The 20,716-nt window shown below is 48.0% G+C and overlaps 1 protein-coding gene across 3 annotated transcripts in view; it reads right to left on the bottom strand.

Moving 5' to 3' along the window:
• Positions 1-20,716, bottom strand: part of LOC109864240 — a 211,369-nt gene that overhangs the window by 55,272 nt on the left and 135,381 nt on the right. For all 3 annotated transcript variants that reach the window (XM_020445269.1, XM_020445267.1, XM_020445268.1), the window contains one exon: positions 12,227-15,762. In XM_020445269.1, the coding sequence (XP_020300858.1) occupies positions 12,227-15,762 (3,536 nt within the window). The remainder of the gene's footprint in view (positions 1-12,226; positions 15,763-20,716) is intronic.

Here is a 20,716-nt window from a genome sequence, read left to right as displayed (position 1 = left end):
CCAAAAAAAAAAAAAAAAAAAAAAAACAATAAACGGTACTGTCTGCACCTGCCTGACGCTTGATCCCACGACCTTGCAAAGTGGGTCGCGCAACGGGGAAGGATACGATTATGTCTCGAGTTAAAACGTGCTTGGGCATAATCTAACGTGTAACACACTTAACATATACGGAACAAAATGACGGCGTGCAGCGTTTGTACCTGCGTGACCCCGTGCGCGCTGACTATCCGGCGCTTACGTTGTTTCGAAAGCATGAATTTCAAACTTCCTCACACGCTCGTGTGTCGTCGGCACTTTTTACGACACTTTCACAATACACAATGCACGGCATATGCGCGACTCGAAAGATGTATGCGAAAAAGTTTTTTTTTTTTTTTCAATAAATAGTTTTTCCATATAAGTCTCGCAGGTGCGTAAAACATCGAAATGTTATGAGACGTTTTCCGCGCGTTTTCACGTTCGACATTGTTCGCGCGATATTTCATGCGATTCGGAATTTTCTCAGGAAAAGAAAGCGGTAAACTTCAACTTTCTTTTGTTCTATCGCAATAAGAGCGTTAAAAAAAAGAAGCGTGTCTATTAAAAATATTTTAACTATTCGAAATAATTGGAAATGTAATTAATAAGATTTCTTGTTGAAAATTCTTTGCGCATTATGTGTTTCTTTTTTCTACAAGATAACAAGAGTGTTATTTGTGTCGCCATTTTGCCGAACAGCTTGAATTGGATGCCGCGAAATCGTGTCGAAAGTCGTGTCGGTGCTAAACTGGTCTTTACGCGCAATGTTTCTCCTGGCCAACGACACCGACGATCGGCGTATCGATTATCGAGCACGCACCGGAGCGGCGTGTATACCGAGATTACGTTGTCAGCCCGAGTAACAAAGTGCGACACGAGACACTGACACGCGAGTTAATAAACTCGCCGTGTAACCCCGAGAAGACGAGGTTCGGGCTTTGCTCTCTCAATAGAAGGAGAGTGAGAGAGAAGGGTGGGGATCGATAACGCGTAATCAGAAGCATGCAAAACATCCGGGCAATCTTCGCCGGCGGTGGCGTTACAAGACCACGAGAACTAATCGAGAATCGGATAACGAGCTCTCATTCTAACCGCTCTCGTAGTTTCTATCTTTAACGTATACGCGATGGATGTCATCGGAAAATGTCGTTTAAAAATTAAAAACATTTCAGAAAACTTCAAACAAAACAAATTAAAAACAACTCTCTCAAAAAATTGTCTTTCTTAAAAGTATTAAAATAAATATAAACAAAAAAAGAACGCGAAATCTTATCTTTGGATTATCTCGTTGATTATTTTCCACGCACGTTCGCGTTTGTAAACTCGCAGAATGCGCATCGAGGTATAAATAAAGTGATGAGTCTTCTTCGATAGTTGGGACTTAATGCAACCGCTTAGGCGGCTTATCGGTAAATCCGTCACCGCGGGAGCGATTATAAAATTATAACGAGTGCGTATAATAACAATCCGCTTAGCGCGTGGCTCGTGGACATGCGCGCGCGTTATGCACGCTCGTGCGTTAAACATGCGACGACGCAATAAACGTATACAACATATCTCACCTCCGTGCGCGGGGTGAAACCAGTTCGAGCTCGGTATTATTTACGGTCTGGAAAGCGTTTAATACTATTTGAGGTAACAGATAACGTTAAGAATATCGCTGTTTCAACTTGGAATGTTAATTTCTATCGCGCAAAGACGAACGCAGAATGTCTGCATTTGCAGCAATAAGAAAGAAAGGATCTCCTACTAAGTTTCTCCCCTTCTGTTTCGATGCAAAATAATCCTGTGGAAACGTGTTTTGTATATCTCTCAATTTATGTGTTCTTAAAGAATTATCAGAGAGAGTTTTCAGAAACATTTATTCGATGACAAGATAATTTAATAAACGGGATTACTAATAATAAAAAAAAAATATACATATATGTAGAAAGCGCGAAGAGAACGTGGCAATCTCGACAGTTTTTTCTCACATTTAAGGAAGTTTGTTTGACTTTCCTGTTCGTACGGTTACGTTGCCTTGTAAAAATGAGAAAAAAAAAAAAACGAGAAGTTGCAGTTCAACGCAGAGTTATACAATATATCTCATTATTGCTAGATTCAATAACTGACTCTCGTTCGGAAAAAAAAAAAAAAAAAACAAAAACGGCTCGAATCGATCAGGAAATGATTGGAAACTTGTTCGGCGCGAAAGAAAACTTTGTTTAAACGTACAAGGAAGGAAAATTCTGTGCCGGGAAGCGTGATTTCATGCGATTGCAGAAAATATCTCAGCGGTGGTATTAATAACTACCTGTCGAAAAAAAAAAAAAAAAAGAAAAAAAAAACGATCGAACCCGATTCGCCCCGGTACGCGCGAGAGATATGAGTCAGGGTATTGAATGTTAATGTACGCGGATTAGTCGACGCGCGCGCGGGATCTCGCAAGAAAGTGTACACGCGCGAGACGTGGACGTGTAAGGAAGTGGCGAACACCGCGCCGATCGCGGAGTATCGACGTGTAGTAATATATACGACTGGTATTGTGCCACCGTGTTCGCCTTCAGCGTCGAAACGGACCACCCGTGCGGCAAAATGCCCCCACGTTGTTACAACTAAGCTAATAATTACATAAGCGATATTATTCGCTCGACCTTCTACACCAACCGAGAGATGATGTATCGTTATTGAACTACTTGAAAAGAGATGAGCGTCGTCAGTGTGTGTCACATTGCGTATTTCTATTAGTCCTAGATAAAACGTTGCATACAGTCGTTAGAGCGAACGCGTCTCTTTAAGATAATTCGTAAAGAGAAGTAAGTCGAATTTAGTTAAATCTCGTATTTCGATTTGAATAATGTAATTTATACTTTTAATCGATATTTTTTACATTTGCAATTGAAAGTAAGAAAAAGTCAATGTTGCGAGAGCGCAACAGTTCGGTTAATACGCAACGACGTCGATATAGCCGATGTAATAAATATTATATACCCGCGCGCTAGAGCGCAGAGCGAAATTACGGTTCCGTTTAATGAGTCCGCGCACGCGATTTTATCGCGATCGAGCGGACGCATGTAGCGCGCCGATTATTAAAATCTCACTTTACGCCGGTGATTGTGCAATTATGCAGATTATCGCTCGCATTCGTTTTCGGACTACCCGTCCCAACAGTAGTCGCACCGGCCGCGGGCGGGATCATTACATAATTATGCAGATTGTCTTCTTCGTTAATACCAAAAACGTCAGGACGACACCTCTCGCGAATAATCAGAGTCTCGTCGGCATTCGCCGACTCGACCATCATCGTGACCTCATCGTTCCCGATTTAGCTCGCGAAGCGACGAGGCATTACACCTGCGCAATTGATGTATGTAACACGACGGAGTTAGGAGGGGACCTTGTCTCTGTCTCACCTGACGCGTTGTCGCGCCGGGTTCTAAGCGCGCGCGCGCGCGCGGCTGTTTATGCTGCGCCATTTACGGAAAGTGTGTTAGGTGATGCGGCGTTTTTGCAAAGCCGAAGCACCTAATAAGTCGACTTCGCTTCCACGTATACGTTGTCACAAAGAAAATAAACTACCTCGTCGATTTCGCATTTTTATCGCGCGTTTTAAAATTCTCGGGAAGAAATTCCCGCGAATTTCCGCATATCTAAATGATCTCTTTAAACCGTCGCTTATATTTTATTAAAAAATTGAGATGTGTGCGTTAAGAGTTTTTAAATATTCCATTTTTCACAATTTTGTTTCCCGAACGCCAGAATAGCTTCTATTTGAATCCATCGCTTCTTAATCAACAACATCCATTCTTCTGTCAAACAATTGCTCCGCTTGTCGATCGAGCTGTCATTTCTCGCTACTTAGTGTCGACATAAAATGCATTCCGCAACATCGAAGAAGTTATATATCGAACACTTACATTTTAATGTTACGTTATAATATCGACTATCGCATCGCGAGATCAAATCACAAAGTCCTCGCGCCTCGTTTGACTCGAAACGCGTATCTGTATCGAGAAATCTCTACAATGTTCCTACATCCTGCGCGCATCTCATGTACATTTACATACGCAATGTGATTCTACGCGTAATCGCCTAAGGTGGATCGAAAAACGATGTCGAGCGGCTGTGGAACAAAAAAAAAAAAAAAAAAAAAAAACACGTTCTCGCGAAAGTGGGTCCGATCGAAACGAGCCGCGCGATCCTCGTGAAGGATGACTTTTCGCCGAGCCCCGAGCGAGCCTCCGCTCGGGCTCTTCGAGGCATCATTAATCGCTCGTTCGCGTAATTAATTACTTCTAACCGGCGCAACGATTGGCACGAAACCGTGCTGCGTGCGCCCCGCCGAGGGAAATCTCTATGTAACCTGCTCGCGCACGTCGTTTCTTCGTCCTTTCGCCGACGTGTTCGCGGATCCCGCGCGCGTTTCACTGACCTCCGGTCTATTCCATCCGCGTCTTTTTCACCGCTGTGGGAAGCTTTTGGATCACGATACCACAGCCGGGATGGACGAGGCAGGAAGAAGGGCTCGGAGAGTTAAAGCGTCGAGAGAACGATCAAGAATTATGGTAACGGGACATCGGATTTCGCACAAATTCATCATCAATATAATTTAACAACTGTCTTTGTTCTCTTCCTCGAAACGATCGTCTGTCGTGGTTCCAACTTTCACATTAAAAATCGCAATTTCAAATTTCGACGAAGCGGTGACCACCGTTCGAATTGGCGCCTACCGTGTGTGTGTGTATGTGTGCGCGCGCGCGTGTTTCATAACGGTACGAGTTAACTTAACGCTCGACGGATATCGCGAAATATGCACACGTAAGCAGTCGGAGGCGTACGAGACTATCGGCCGAGCCTCGTTGAATATGTAAAATCGCGTCCGATCGCGAATCTCTGCTCGAAACGGAGCAAGTGAAGGCGGAATATAGAAATTGAAAAGTAACACGAACAAGATTATTTATGAATATTTATAGGCACCGAATTGTGACGCGCTCACGAAACGTCGCGGATTGTGATGATTCCGCGTGCGAGAGAAAAGAGAGAGATTATATCGCGCCTACGTTCCAACACCTACACCGAAACCTACATATAACGCGTATATAAAGGTGTCGCCGTTAAGTCCCATTATCTGCAGACAGACCGACCAATTTGGAATTGACTCTTTTAGAGACAGTCCGAGACGATTTTCGAATCAGATAAAAGGATGTTGACTTGTAAAAAGTTAGGAGAGAAAGAGAGACGAGAATTTACATTTTTATCAATTTACTGACCGAAATTTTAAATGAAGAAAAAGAAACACGTCTAGACTCAATAATTTTTTTGTTAATTAACTCTTGTCGCGCGATATATGGCGCTATGTAAAATTCTAAACGAGACAAAGTAACGGATTCTGAACGAACGTTGTGTTAAAGATATTTACGAACTGTCGCAAAAAATGGAACGCGTCGGGATCGCGGGGATCGTCGTTGATTCGTTGTCGCGAATCGAAGCCGCCCGCACCGGCCGGTCTTGACGAGGCTTTACCGAGGCAAATCTCGCATCTCTCAGGGCTATCAACGGTACCCTAGGCTCCTCAGCAGGATGTTACACGGGCGGTTTCGTATATACGAAGCAGCGTGGAGAAGAGGCCAGGCCTAACGTGGCGGGGCGTTATGCGCGATCCAGCGCGGAAGGTTTCCGTGATGGCATAGAGCGCATCGTGGCTAAGAGGCACAGCTCGGGCCCGAGATATCAATAAATAACCTATCTGGCAATATTATCTCAGCGGTTTTATGCCCCACGGAGCGGGGAATGCGATCCAGTTCCTACGTGCACAGTCCCGTGGCTGCTCCTTTCCTATAACCCAGGCGCAATACAACCGGCCCCGGTCCCGGTGGTGGAGGTGTGAATGATCCGCCTACCATAAAGCAAAGTGCATCTAGCTTCCAAAGCATGCCTCTCCCTGGAGGAGAATGTTCCAGGGGCTCTTTTCCTTTCCTGTCGTTTTTCTCTTTATTCCTTCGTTTCTTCGCGATATCGCGATTCACAACCGCGGCGTTTCGATCCTCAATGATTCGCAGAAAATTTCGCGATCTCGATTTATTCTTCATCCCGTCATCTTTGTCAATCAACTTACATATCTCGCGACTCGCTCTCCACGGAAATTATCACTTTATCGCTAATATCAGGTATTTATTAAATTTCTTGTTTTTCTATTTCATTTCACGTGATTTCAAAAAAAGATCAACACGAGCGCGATCACACGCTCGATCGACTCGCGGCGCGTGCAGATCGACACACCGGTTATCGGCGCGGCGGGCAGCGCAGCGGGCAAAAAGCGTCGATATCGGCCAACTCAATCCGGTATATCGAGTCGCGTCGTACAGAGCCGCGAACACGCCCGCGCCGGGCGAGCTAATAAATCGTAAATGGGCCCCCCCGCGCGCGGCTCGGAGGGCCCTCGGTCTCCCCTCGGTGTCCCGAGCCTAAGTACGCGCGGTGTGTGTAGAGCAAATGCCATTAGTGTGAACTTTCGATGGAAACGGGATACGGTTCTCTCTCTTTCTCTCTCGGCGCGGCCGCGTCACGGATGGGTGGGTGTGCGTCCGTGTGTAGGTCAGCTCGTGGGTGCAATGCGCACGATAGAGGAGGTGTGGGCCCCACCGCATACCAGGAATCTCTCTCTTTCTCTATCTATCCCTCTTCCTCCTCCCCGTATCGATATTGAGACGCTGATCCTTTCGACGCGCGAGAGGTACATACACGTACGTTCACCTCTCTCGGCGAATTCAACGAATTCGCGCGCACAGCGCGCGACGAATCCGCGCGGCAATTTCAACGAGTTCACGCGATATCGGCGATCGATGCGAAATTACCATTTTCCGCAATTTCTTGCGCAAAATAAATCTTGGACGGGAACTTTATTAGAACCGAGACGTGTGGATATGTCGGATATTCACGCAGAATGTTAATTAATAATTTTCTCATGATGTGTTTTTACACACACACATGCGCCGTATTACATGTATTTTTTTTTTTTTTATTTAGTGCGTATTTCAGTTTAAACCACGAGTAGCAATATTGTCAATCACACACAGAGAGCGATGGAGAGATTTCTCTCTCGCTGATTAAATTCCTACGGCGTACGCGTTTTACGAGGTTAAATACATATAACGTAACTCTATATCTCTATTTGTGTGGAACTCACGTCTCTCTATCTATCTATCTTTCTCTCTCTCTCTCGCTGCCTGTATTAATTTATAGAGGTGAGATAACTTCATGAGTCAAAGGTCACAGCGTGCTCGACGCGAAGTTATGAACGGTATTGAATTTTCCGATTTGGTTAAAAAAAAAAAAAAAACACGAGACCGGACAAGCAGGCGTGCACCGGGCGCGACATTCCGTCACTTGTATGCCGGCACAATATGGATATCGCATATATACGCGTGAGCAATATTGTGTCCCGAACGGCTACCGCACGAAACGACGGTATTAATCGGCGAGCAAGGTAGATAGATAGATAAGCAGATAGACAGATTTATTCTATCCTCGGATAAATCCCCTACGGACAATCAGAGATTATGCGAACTAACATAACTTACAACTCAATACACACAGAACTCCGCCACGGAGGCATGATTTAACGTTAAGACCACGTGCAACGCGATAACGCGTAAGTTCCTCGAATAAGCGTGACGAAAGTGAGACATTAGAATGATTCACGATTGTCGGCATTACATAAGTAGGAAGCACCGCGCTTGCGTTTCACTGAAATTAAACGAGACATTTCTCTCTGTCTCTCTCTCTTTCTCCTCTCGTCGAGTTAGAAACGTTAAGCTATTATATTTAAAAAAGCGCAGTCACGAAGGATGAGACTGGCGGCGTCGGCGGTAGAAAATAAAGGATACTCCTTTCGTTTTACGGCTATTTATTATTAATTAGCGCGGTATATAAGGCGAGCTGCACCACGGGAATTCGCACTTCTCCTGCCGGGTTACGACGCGAGTTAATGGGCCTTTTTTGTGCGGGCTTCTCTCTTCGGTCGTCCCCCCTGTCTCTCCGCTCGCCTCGGTCTCGGTCTTCCTTTCGCTACGTTGTTGGTCTCTTTTACGCCGACGACGCGGTCGTTGCGAAAGCAACCCTCGCCTCCGCGAAACGAAGCGGAGCCCCGTTCACGACGCGGCGGCGGCGGCGGCGGTGAAGCTTAAATGCGCGCGCGCGCGCGCGCAAAAGAGCATGTGTCTTTGCACCTGGGTGTGGATCGGGTCGGTCGCTCGACCACGACACTATTGCCCGTTCTTACCTTCGTCGCCGTGCGCGTGGGTGTTCCCGAGATACGATAATGCTCGATCATCTCGCGCGCGCATAGCCTCCAGGCCGCAGCCGGACGCGTCCAGCTTTACACGCTACTCGAGTCGCGCGCGGACACCTGCGACGAAGATATCGACACGTACGTAGGAAGTTGTAAAAGACTGGATATATTGAAATTGATATTTTGTGTATAATTTTATTTCAAAATAAAAATATTATATTTTTCCACAAAGAATATGTTGTTTATTTTAGAAAGATAAAAACACAGATATGTGTTGTGCGGTTGAAAACAATCTAAGGATTTGTATTGCTAAACGGTGTAATAAAATTCGTCAAGATCTCGTGACTTTCACATTTGAAAAATGATACTTAGCGCCTTAATAAATTTCGCGCTGCGCACTTGCGCAACGAAGTCTCGGGTCGCAGCGTGAGAAAACGAAGTCTCCGTCGAGAACGGGCGGACAACTACTCGGTCGGTGTGCACGCCGCGATCCGTTTGCTCCTAGTCGTGTAACTCGTTCGGCGAGAGCGGAGAGAAAAGAAGGATATAAGGCGAACAAGAAGAAGAAGAAGAAGAAGAAGAAGAAGGAGGAGGAGGAGGAGGAGGAGGAGAAGAAGGGTTATACGATGTTTCGATGGCCGGCGAACGAGCGAAAACGCGTCGGCTGTGGTGTTCGCCCATCGAACCGGCGGGAGAAGCAAATGGGTTTCGTCGTGTCCCAGGGCGACGTGGCCGCGATTAATGACGAAGTGCAAAAGCGCGAGGCGGAGATCGCACGGAGGCGGAATGACAGAAAACGGAGCGCGAGAGAGCGCGAGATTGGGCGAAGGGGATAATGAGAGGCAATGATAAAGAAGAGAGAGAGAGAGAGAGAGAGAGAGAAAGGGAGAAAAAGAGAGAACGCGAAACGAGAGAACGCGAATTAGATTCAATAAATAGATCGTCGACGAGATAAATGCCCTAATAACGGGGTCGCACTTGTGTATACGCCCGATCACGTATACACACCCGCGACCAGACGATCATTAGTTCGCGTATAGCTCGCGGAGTGTGTAAATTCGAAACGCCGTCTCGGTTCACTTCACTCGCGCACCACGCACAAACACCTGTCACGAGAGCGCCGCAGCGACGACGACAACGACGACGGTGTCGGTACACAACACGCGCCGTGTAGTGTAACGCGTTGTGTAACGACACGCCGACCCACCGTGAGACCGTCACGGACGCATTTCACGCTCGCCTTCTCTTACCATTGTAGCTCCGCTTTTTTTTTTTTTTTTTTTGAAAGCAGCTTTCGGTCGGACGACACGCTGTGGTCCATTAATCTCTCATCGATGACGCGATCGCGCACCTACATACACCAACTATATATATTCACCGACGTCTGTCGCACAGGCGCGTTGTATATCTGTCCTTCGCCGAGTTGTACCGCGCCGATTCTTTCGGACAATTGCGCGCGTCGATTTCGATCCGTGACGAAATCAATAAATCGAGTATTCGCAACGCAACGCAACGCGTTGGGGAAGTGAGTATCTCACGAGATGCTTTAGCGGCGTGAGATTGTTGTTGTATTATAAACGCAATATCATCAGGCAATGATCTCGACTCTTCGCGACGAAAAAACCGCGAACGAGCGAGCGTGCTAATATCGCGCAACAACGCGCGCGCGCGCCTGTAAATTCTGTTCCGTCTCTTTTGCTACGCCAGCAGCGGCAGCGTGATATACTCAGCGTCGTTATTTACGGCGTGTTCGTCTAATTAGATAATAACGTCGATATTTTATATTCGTGCGTTCACCTGATGCCCGTTACCCGGGCGCTTGCAACACGCGTTGGAAACCGGCGCGACCTTCGCCGCCACGCCGCAAATCGTTACGGCCGTAACGCCGTGCGCGTTGCCGCGGCTCTCTCGCGGTAAATCGACTCGGATGAGCGCGGCGGCGAGAACGCGTGTTAATAACACGTGCTCTCTCGCGCGTAATCGAGTTAGAGGATCGCGGGGAAATTAGAGCCGAGAGCGCCGTCACTCTCCCGAGACTTGCCCGTTAAAGGCCGGGACGCTTGGCGGCGGAATTGCGCCAATCGGAATATACATTACGTTCGATCAATTAATCACAACGTGTATATATATATATATATATATATATATATATATATATATTTTCCATATTCTATTGATATATATATATATTTTTACACGCGTCGAACGTCATTTTGTATTCCGTTCGCGCCGCAACGCGTCGTTAAATTCTCGCGAAATTGAATAACTGTCCGGACGGTGTTGCGCAATCGAGGAATGAGCGAACGTTCCGAGATTTATTGCGAGAGGAAAAATCGCCACGGGCCACGGCGTAGAATTATCTATCATTCGGGTTAAATGTTACGTCCGGTGCGAGTCTCGCGAGATTCTCCGACTTATTTCCTAAGAGAGGAGGCACTGGGCTTTTATGTCGATGATCGCGCACGCGCGTATCATTACTCTTCATACGGGACCTCGACGACGTCCGACAGCGAAAGCTCCGTTACGGAGAAGCGACGTGTAGTCTTCTATATCCCGCTTAACTCGCGAGATCGACGACGAGCCCATCGCGCGCAAGATTCGAGCCTATAACAATAACATTCGTAACTGTCCATTGTCGTGGTAGCAAATGAATCAAACTCACCAGCTCCGAGATGGAAAATGTTGCGCGAGAATTAATAACAAACATTATCATCACGCCGAGTCGATGCAGCGCACGTGTGCACTGCGGCAGTTTCGCAGGAGTGTCGCGTTACGTTGTCGCGGTTCCGCGCGCGCGCGCGCGTGTGTTCGCACGGCGAGATATTCCGAAAAGCGCTTCCACACGATCGTGTGGGCGGCGGCAGTGTAATCCTACCGCGTGGTCGCCCGTTAAGTTAAAGTCGCGCGATTTTCTGCACGGCTAGGTGGTTAAAGGCTCCGGCCAGGTGTACAGTTAGGCGTGACGCAATTGCAACGGCAGTCGGCAACGGGTTGGGGCCCAATTACCGGCGCTACTTCCGGTTCGTAGCGCGCACCGGTATCGAGCACACCGGCGAAGGTGTCGTCGGCGGATTAAAGCCGCGCGGAAAAAAAAAAAAAAAATCACCGCGCGCGGGAAATTATTCGCGACGGCCGATATCGCGGAAGCGTGACTCCTCGTCCGCGTCTCCGAGTAATCCGCGACAATCGCATAAATACGGCGGAATCACGTAACGCTCGGCGATTCGCACGCGCGCGGTGGTCATCCTGATTAACGTCGTATCGGCTTTTATATCTCTTTTCGGAGTAACGGAAATTGCGCGCGATGTCTAAAACGCGACCGTTTACGATCTTGAGCGCGCGCGCGCGATCGTCCAGATATATTACCGTACGTGTTATTTCTCTAGTCAACGGAATCTAGCAACGGATAATGTTGAGAAAAAGAATCTTGGGGGAATCCCGGAAATACGTTGCTCTATGTTGAGTCAAAATGAACAAGAATTTATAAACTCACGCGTTCAGATTTTCTCTTCCCTCTTTATAAGACGACATTAACTAGGAAAATTTATTTATTTCGCTTAATTCCGATTGTTAAGATACACACGTGCGATACAAACGCGAAGAGATATTTTTATTCGCAATATCATGAAATATCAATTTTCTCAAACGTTTCTCCTCAAGTATATGAGAAAATTGAAAAAAGCAATTAACGACATTCCATCAGTTTAGAAATTCTCTTCCCAAACAATACAGTACAATATATCGGCGCGATTCATCGACCTTTCTCTTAACCGCTCGATTCACCGGCTGAGAGTACGCCAAAATCAATCAATCATCGGCCATCAACCGTCGACGTAACCCCGGCGCTCGGCCGTAACCCAGAGTTAGTTAACCTCCTCGCGCGCCGAGCGGCTCTCTGACCGCGAGAAAGAAGAAGTAGGTAGGAAAAAATGAACTTACCTGATTGATGTCGCTGCCCAAATCCCGCGCGCTCTTGGCGCTTCTCAGCTGATCGCCGCGGTACTCCCGATATCTCATGGTCACCTCGTCGTCGGTCAAGGCGCCGCTGCTGCCGCTCCTCACGCTCTTCTTGCTCTTCTCTTCCTTCGCTTTTTTCTCTTTCTTGCTGAACAGCTGCTTGACCTTGCTCATGGTCCCGCTCTTCTTCGCCGCTTTTTTTTCGTACTTCTTGTCGGCGGCACCGGAGGGCGGTTTCGCGGTCACCAACGCCGGCTTCGACGACAAGTCGTACTTGTCGTACTTGCGCTGCTCGGAGGACGTCAGGTTCATGTTGCGATCGGTGTGTCGTCGTTCGTGTTTGATGAACTGCCGACTGACGAAACCCTCGTCCTCGGACTCGAGCTGCTCGCGTCTGTCCGCTTCCTGCGAGTCTCTTCGGTAATCGTTCTCGATGCCGGAATCGGCCAGCCGGTCCTTGCGATCCGGATCGCTCAACCTGGTCTCGCGATGACGACGCTCGGTGTATCCGCGCACTTCTTGTCTCGCGTGTCTCGACTTGCCCTCATGATAGGTCCTGGGCGGCCTGGTCGGATGACTCTCTTCGAAGGTCTCCAATCGGCTGCTGATCGATGATACCTTTCCTCGCGGACTGTCGGAATCGTCGAAGTAATCTAGTCGGTTTCGCGATCGTCTGAGCGGCTTTTTTGGATCGTCGTCCAGCTTGCGGTGTTCCTTTCTCATAGTGCGCGTTTCGTCGTAACGCGCCTCGCAGCGAATCGAATCCTTGGCGGTGGTGTCCGAGTCGTATCGGCTGGAATTGTATCCACCGCGATCGGTGCGTATTCTTGGCGGCGAACTGTCGTAATCGTCGTGAATCGGATGCTTGTTGTTGCTCGTGTACCTCTGCGTGGTGCGAGTCTCCTTATAGTACTTGGATTCCAGCTGACTGCTGGTCATCTGCGAGATGTCGGTGTCGTAATCGTCGTTCGGGCCCTCGCGCAGGCTGTCCAGGTGACGTTTCGCGAACGGCGACCTCTCCTTGCGCCCGTTCATCGTCGGGCTGTTCAGCAACGCGCTCGAACGCCTCACGTCTCGCGCATTCATGTAATCCGCGTGGCTGCTCAGATTCTCGTGCGATCTCGTGGTGTACTCGCTTCTGAGCGCCCGCACCCTGGCGTTCTCGCCCACTTCGTCTAGTCGTTGCGTTGACTTGCTTATGCCGCGAATCGACTCGAAGTTCTTTTTCGTTTTCGGCAGATACGCGTCCCGACCGACAGGCCGGCTGTCGCGGTCCAAAAAATCGTCGCTCTTCGAGAACTTGCGCTCGTTCAGTTTTTTCGCGATAATCGGCGACGACAGCTCGTCGTTTTCCCGCGACTCGCTGCGAAAGTGATTCGTGGTCGTAGGGGTAGTTCCTTCGGAAAGATACTGCGAAGACTTGTAGGGACTGCCGCCGTTTCTGATGGTCTGGAACCTCTCTTCCGGACTGCTCCTACTACGATCGCTGAGGAACGGCTTGAAGTTGTCGGTGTAACCCTCGTGCGTTCGCGTCTCCACAATGTACTTATCACCGTACTTGTCCGTTCTCGTCTCCACGGTGTAACCCTCCTTCGGTTTCGCGTCGAGGTAACCGTTCGTCGGGATCTTGTTGGTGATCTTCTTCTCGTAGCCGTAAACTTTGCCGTTGTCCTCGTGTATCTCCTTCTCGAAGATGTACTTCTCGCCGTTGCTGTTCGTGCGCGTCTCCGTTATGTACGTGTCCATGTATCGTTTCGGTGACGCGATCCGATTCGGCGTTACTGGCGACGGCACGATCGGCTTGTCAATGATCTCGTGCTCGCTTGATTTCTTCACCGGCACATTGGCGCTGTTCTTCGCGGCGAACATCTCGTCGGCCAGCAGCCTGGATTTGATCCTGGACTCCAACAGATCCCGCCGAGCGCTCAGCTCGGACGTCTTCGGCGAGATCCCGCTATCGTTCGGTCGGGACTCGCCGCTGTCTCTTCGTCTGGAGTCCATGCCGTCGGCTCTGCCCCGAGCGGAAGTGTCCACGAACACAGTCGAGGTGTACTTCTCGGGCTTGTCGTAGAGACGTCTGTTGATCTCGTCGAACTCGTGACGTCTCGTCGCTTCGCTCGTTCTGTTTATGAAATCTTTCGAACTGCTTAAGTGTTTGCCAAAGGGACCGCCGCCGTTCTTCCGGTCGTCCTCGTATCTCGACTTGAAACTGTTGATTTCGTTGTTGCGACGTAGATCGCTACTGTACGAGTAATCGGTCCTGCGATATTCCTTTTCCGCAGGACTGTTCTCGCGGGAGGAGTCCTTCCTCTCGAGACCGAGACCCTCGTCGCTGTCGGAGTGACTTCGCTGGGCCTTCTTCTTGTCCGGTTGAACTTGCGCGTAGATGACGTTGGTCTGCTGCGGCGGCGGCGAGGACTCGTTCGGTCTGGTGTAGGAGAACGGCCGATTGTTGTTGTGGCCGAATCCCGGCGACGGCGACACCATCGTTCTGGTGAGCTGCGGCGGCGGGGAACGGTCGTTGGACAGTCGGTGAATCATTTTGTGGATGGTGGATTCTTCGTTGCGTTGCTGAAGATTGTAGCGGCTATTGTGTAGCATACTATTCGCGCCGATCTCGTCAACTTCGTCCACTCCGCGTTTCGACTCTTTCGAAGGCGACGGAGTACGACTGATTCCCACGGTTTTCCGCTCAATCTCCTTCTTCTCTTCGTCGTCCCTACCCTCGACGAATATGCGATGTTCGATCACTCTGGCCTCTCTACTGGGCGATCTACTACCGATCGACTCTTCCACGCGCACTTCGCTCGTCTCTCTCGTCTCGATGTTCCGCGATATCACGTCGTCTACGACATCGGTAGTCAAACTCTTCTCGTCCCGCTTCTTCGTCCCACTTTCCGGTCGATTGTTGTTGTTCTTTGGATCCGCGGTGCCGAAATGAAACGGCTGCTGATCGGGATGCGGCGACGCTTCGATTATCGGTGACAGTTGTTTCTTCGCTCGCTGGCTAGTGGTGCTCAGGTGCGACTCCTCGCTCTCGCTGCCGCTTCGCTTACGTTGCGCACTGCCGGTGCGCGTCCACGCGCCGGCGTCGCTCGCGCTTCGACCAACCGGCTTCTGTCGCCTTTCCAACTTCGGCGAGAAGAAACGCGAGATCGAGCCTTTCAGCTTCTTCGCGCCGGCATCGCTGGCGCTTCTTTCCAATGACTTCCTTCGCGTTTGCGGAGTGCCGAGATCCGCTTCGATCTCCTCGCTGCCACGGCGGGATCTCACATCGATCGGCAGTTCCGGACGTTTCTTGCCGCGACGCGCCGGCAAGGTGCTGAAGCGACCGGGCAGACGTCGGTTGTCGCGCGCCACGCAATGAAGACTGCCCGCTTGCTGCAGAACCAGAGCCGCCTCCTGTGCGAGATCCTCTTTGCTTCTCGCGGCGATGTTCTCCCTGTGAACTGGGGTGGCGGTCAACCTACCTTCTCCATCGCCCACGAGAGCCGCGGTTACGCGCGGTGCGCCACGTCCTGCAATCAAGCCATGCGAGCGCGCAATTTAGTCGCGCCTGCGATCTCGCCCTCCCCCCCCTCCCCCCATGCGCATTTGTTAATTATTGAATAATCCTCCGATTTAATAGGTCAAAGAACTACATTGAGCCAACAAGAAAAAAGAGGTTAAAAAAATGGATTCTCCTGCAAATTAAGACATTTCAGACATTTTAACGACGTGTCAAATTCCTTTAGATAAAATTGGTGATTTACATATTTTTTATGTGTAAATTCACAATAAAGATATCGAATTCGGGACTTCGATATTTTTGTGTCATTTCAATCTTTGGTGTTTTTAAGAAAATTTGAATTTTAAATGAAGACTGGCTTTTAGATGAAAATTACTCATGTGTCGCGGATTCTGAAACTCCGACAAATAAAATTTATCAAAGAAAGATTACCTATAGTAGGAAGTAAGGTAACGTCAGACATAGGAATTGGAATTTCTGAATTTTAATCACAATCAGAACGGACATTCTGAAGTGTTAGGTCGACGATTGAGAAATTCGATCGGCTAATTGATGATACCGCAAAGACGTGTAGCGTTATTGGGTTTGCAAATCAGCGATTTATGTTAAAGGGACGAGAGAGAGAGAGAGAGAAAGAGAGAGGGCCGCGCGGACGGTCGGTTAGTTGGTTAATCATCGGGTTTAATTAAGCGCGGCAGAAATGTGCGGCTGGCTCGCGTTAAAAGCTAGAATCCGACGCGTAAGAAATTGCCGCCTTTCCGTCCCACCTTCGAAGAGCGCTACTTCGGCTAAATCCGGACCGCCATTAATTCGCGGCGTCGTTCGATTCGCGATCGATATAATGCTCGTAATTAACGCTGTCATATTTATAAATGAGTCGCTTAATCAATAGCTCGTTAGATGCCGCGTCGGTTTCCCTTCCGAGATCGGTTGGGCGCTCTAACTCGAGATAACTATAATTCCTTTCTCCCTTTTTAAATGAGATAGTCAGGAGAGGGGTGGGGGGAGGTTATAACACGCGGAAAGATAAAAAGAACCGGACAAGAGATTGGAGAGACGTTGTTGATCGATGCGAAAGAAAAATATAGTAAATAGACATGGTAATAAGTATATATTTTGACGATCGGAAGAGCAAATGGCATAAAAATTGAAATCGATAGAAGAGACTTGATGCGAAAATTGAGTTTTTATTTAAAATTCAATACGTCCTTGCTTATTATATCTGTATAAGGCGCTTTGCTACGTCGTAATTTACTGTGTTGTTTAAATTGATTCTATACGAGCATTATAGTTAACGTATACATCGTTTCGAGCAATAAATTACATTACCATTACACGCGCGCACACGTAGGTATCTGTGAAACATTACTCTCCAGACTTCTCTCGAAGCGTCTTTTCAAAACGGAACATTAACATTTCTCCTAGCTTTTTTTTTTTTTTTTTTGCGCACGAAGAGTGGAACACACAACGAAGAATACGCCGCGCTATCTCCGACAGAGAGTCGTGTTTTCTTTCCTTCATGGGAACCTCACCCGTCAATTATCGTTGTTTAAAACACGAAGGGGCCTTTACGATCCGGTCGCTCGGTTTCCGTAAACCGCGCAATTAACACACCAGCTTCTCACAAACCTTTGTCTCCGAAAGGTTCTCCCGGTCTAACGGGCGTTTTCCCGGCGTTTAGCTAACAATGAGTCCACGCGTTTTTCGGGGAAACGTCGAGCCGTTCCATCGCCGTTTCTGGGAAGAAAGTCGAAGAGAACGCGATCTTTTTTACGTCGACCGGTCCTCCGGTCGGTCGTGATTCTTCCGCGCTACCGCGGCGTAACGCTTGAAAAAAAAAAAAAAAAAAGAATCGCAAACCATTAACACGACGACATAAACTTCTCGCGCACGTCGCTTACAAAGATTCAATAATCGCGAGGTACGCGTAACTGTCACGTGTGCGTAATTTCCTGGAGATATCGTTGATTTTAATTGCGCGCAGCGCGAGCAGAACATCGCGCGGGATTACGCACGCACGAGAGGATCAGAGAGCGCTCCGTGCGCGCGCGCGTTTTCCCGGTTCGCGCGCGAGCGACCGTGTCTCTTAAGCGCCGGGATTGAGATTAATAAGGCGTGTTAACTCACGCGCTAATGCCGCGCGAAATCGCGCGCGGACTAAAACGAGCGGAAGCGCGACAAATCTCGATGCGCGAATCTCCGATCTCGAGCAGGGGAGGAGAGACCCGATTCGAATCTCTCGCTCCGTTCGAAGCGACTAATTATCGCACATCGGGACGTTGGAATACGCGCGATGGAAATGCTCGGCGTGCACGCCACAACGCGCAAACATATTCTCGCGCGCGGTTCTAACGCGAGGAGGGAGGGAGAGGGGAGGGGAGAATGAGAAATAGAGAGAGAAAGAGAAGAAAGAGGTGCATTAGCATGTGGCGCACGTATTCCGCGCGCGGGAATTGATGCGCTTTGAGAGCCGACAGTGAATGCATCGATTCGACGAATGACGGGTTGCGATGTAGATAAACCGTTCGACCAGTGGCTTTCAAGCCACTTTTTTCTCTGCTTGTCATATTTATTGATTGAAATCTTTTCCAATTACGTGCGCTTCTGTTTTGTAGTAACAAAAGCTGTACATCGCTCCGCGCAATATCGACATTTTATTTTCCAAAGCGCACGTTTGAAAGTTCGCGCGCGAACGTATAATTGCGTTCGAGCGAAACAAGAAGATGAGGACGCGCCAAATGAGAGTTTCGATTTTCAATTTTACGATCTTTTTCTTTTCGGGATAAGATCTAAATTGTGACAATTTTTTTTTTTTCAATCAAGTTTGAAAACGTTTGAAAAGAAAGAACGCGAACAAAACAACGTTTGTGCGCGGGAACATCGTCGTCGAGAGAAATTGCGGCCGTGTCTGAGTTTCGTACGCGCGGGGCCTCATGAAAACCACTGTTGTACGACGAGCATCAAACCGCGATATTCAGATGGTTTCAATTATCGACTCGTAAATTCGCCGTAATGTCAGCTTATTATTTACCGGTTCGACGGATTGTTTATACTTCTTCCTAGTTACATCGCGCGAAGATGCGTATTCGGTATATGAGGTGAAGTTACATTACACCTTTACGTGGAATGCCCGGTCTGAATAACCCAGGGGTGGTTAAATGTCACCTATGCAGCACCAGCGAGCGATCCTTAACGAGACGTAATCATTGTGCTCGGCTGACTGATTGGTATTCAGGCGCGTCGTAAAGTCGGCGGTGATTTAATTATCACGATATTAACGCCCGGGGATCCCGCGGCACGTACGTTCGATGAATCCGTGATGGAGAGCGCGCGCGTCATCCCGCGCGCGAGACGTATCATTACGCGCGTTGCCGGCTATTTCGCCCGTATCGTTTCCGTTACGAGTGTGTGTATGTGTGTGTGTGTGTGCGCGCGCGCGAATAATTTTCGAGATCGTCCGATCATCGCGGATTATCGAACGATCTTTTGGATATTTACGGAAAAAAAATAAGATAATTATTCTTCATTATTAATTTAAGATAATTATTCTTAATTGCCAACCATTTATCAGCGAAAAAGAGAAATCCATCCTCGAGAAAGCGGTTGTCGCTCTTTCTATTGACACGTGATTCGAAACAACAAATCATGTCGGTTTGCGAACACATATACATAAATCGAAAGAAAGTTGTAAGCGCACATTGAAGCCGACACTTAGTAGTTCTCCAAGTCTCTGCTCCAGGTGCTTGACATTCTCACGAATTATCTTACAAGGGTATCGGAGTTAGGAGCGCGCGTACTGTGTCGCCGCTCTCTCGAGCGACAACATTCCGGAAAAGTTGCTTAACATCGAGTCGATTTTTGATATATAAACTTTGAAAAATCAAATCTGCGGAATATATATATTTAATACGTTAATAACTTTTGCAAACTAATTAAAAACCATTTAGTTTCTCAACGTTAAATCTCCGTTACATGTCTTATGTTTCAATATCAATTATCAGCGGAAGCAAAATGTATAATGTGCGGATGATATAGAGAGAACCGCACGCACGTTTAGACTTGTTTGCTTGTAATACTGTTATAACGCGCGTGTGTTTTGTAATAAAATTTAATATATCGAGTTTACAGAGTTGAGAGTTAGGCGAAGCTTTTAATGGGCATAAAATTATCGAACGGGCTGTCTATCGCCGCGCTCTCCGGCCTCTTTCTTTATTGCGCCTTCAACCGCGCGGTCTCGTATGTACATGTGTACATGCGAGCTCTCGGTCGGGATTCCGGAAATGACGAGTTTAATCTACGCGCGCTTAGCCCGACGCGTCGATCAAGCGTGAGTTAATTATTAATCGACGCGCAAACGTGCTCGTGTAAATGACGATTACGTCGGAATCCGTCAATTCCGCATTCCGCGGAATATCATATCTTTCTCATCGAAGGAAATATGTAAAAAGAAAAACGTTTGATGAATCATCTCGTAAAAGTACAAAAAGAAATATGATGTATTTACTACACCGGAGAAATATATGTAAAAAAAATTGTAAGTGCAATCAGCAGTTGGCGAGATGAAATATACGTATCGACGTTTAGATTTATCTCCATGTAACTCGGGGACAGAAATATTTAATGAATTTTATGAGCAACGAAAGAGATACGGAATTAATAAACGTATATTTGTCGTTTAATTTCACAGATGCTGTAAGTTGAGAGAATTCTTGTAATTCTCGCGCGAATGTGAATACACTGTATTAGAGGTGGGTGAAAGAATTGCCGGAAGTGCAAATAGCACATCTCGGCTTGCACGGGGAGATCAAAGTTCACGCGGATCGCGCTGACCTACTGCTTCGAGGGCCGCAAACGCCGTAAAACACTTCGTGCAGCCGTATCGTTCAGTTCGTCGCGTGAATCGATACGAGAGAGAGAGAGAGAGAGAGAGAGAGAGAGAGAGAGAGAGAGAGAGAGAGAGAGAG

This window comes from Pseudomyrmex gracilis, unplaced genomic scaffold, assembly GCF_002006095.1.
Source record: "Pseudomyrmex gracilis isolate BER0280 unplaced genomic scaffold, ASM200609v1 scaffold_18, whole genome shotgun sequence".
NCBI lineage: Eukaryota > Metazoa > Arthropoda > Insecta > Hymenoptera > Formicidae > Pseudomyrmex > Pseudomyrmex gracilis.
This window is presented reverse-complemented; position numbering and strand designations above follow the sequence as displayed.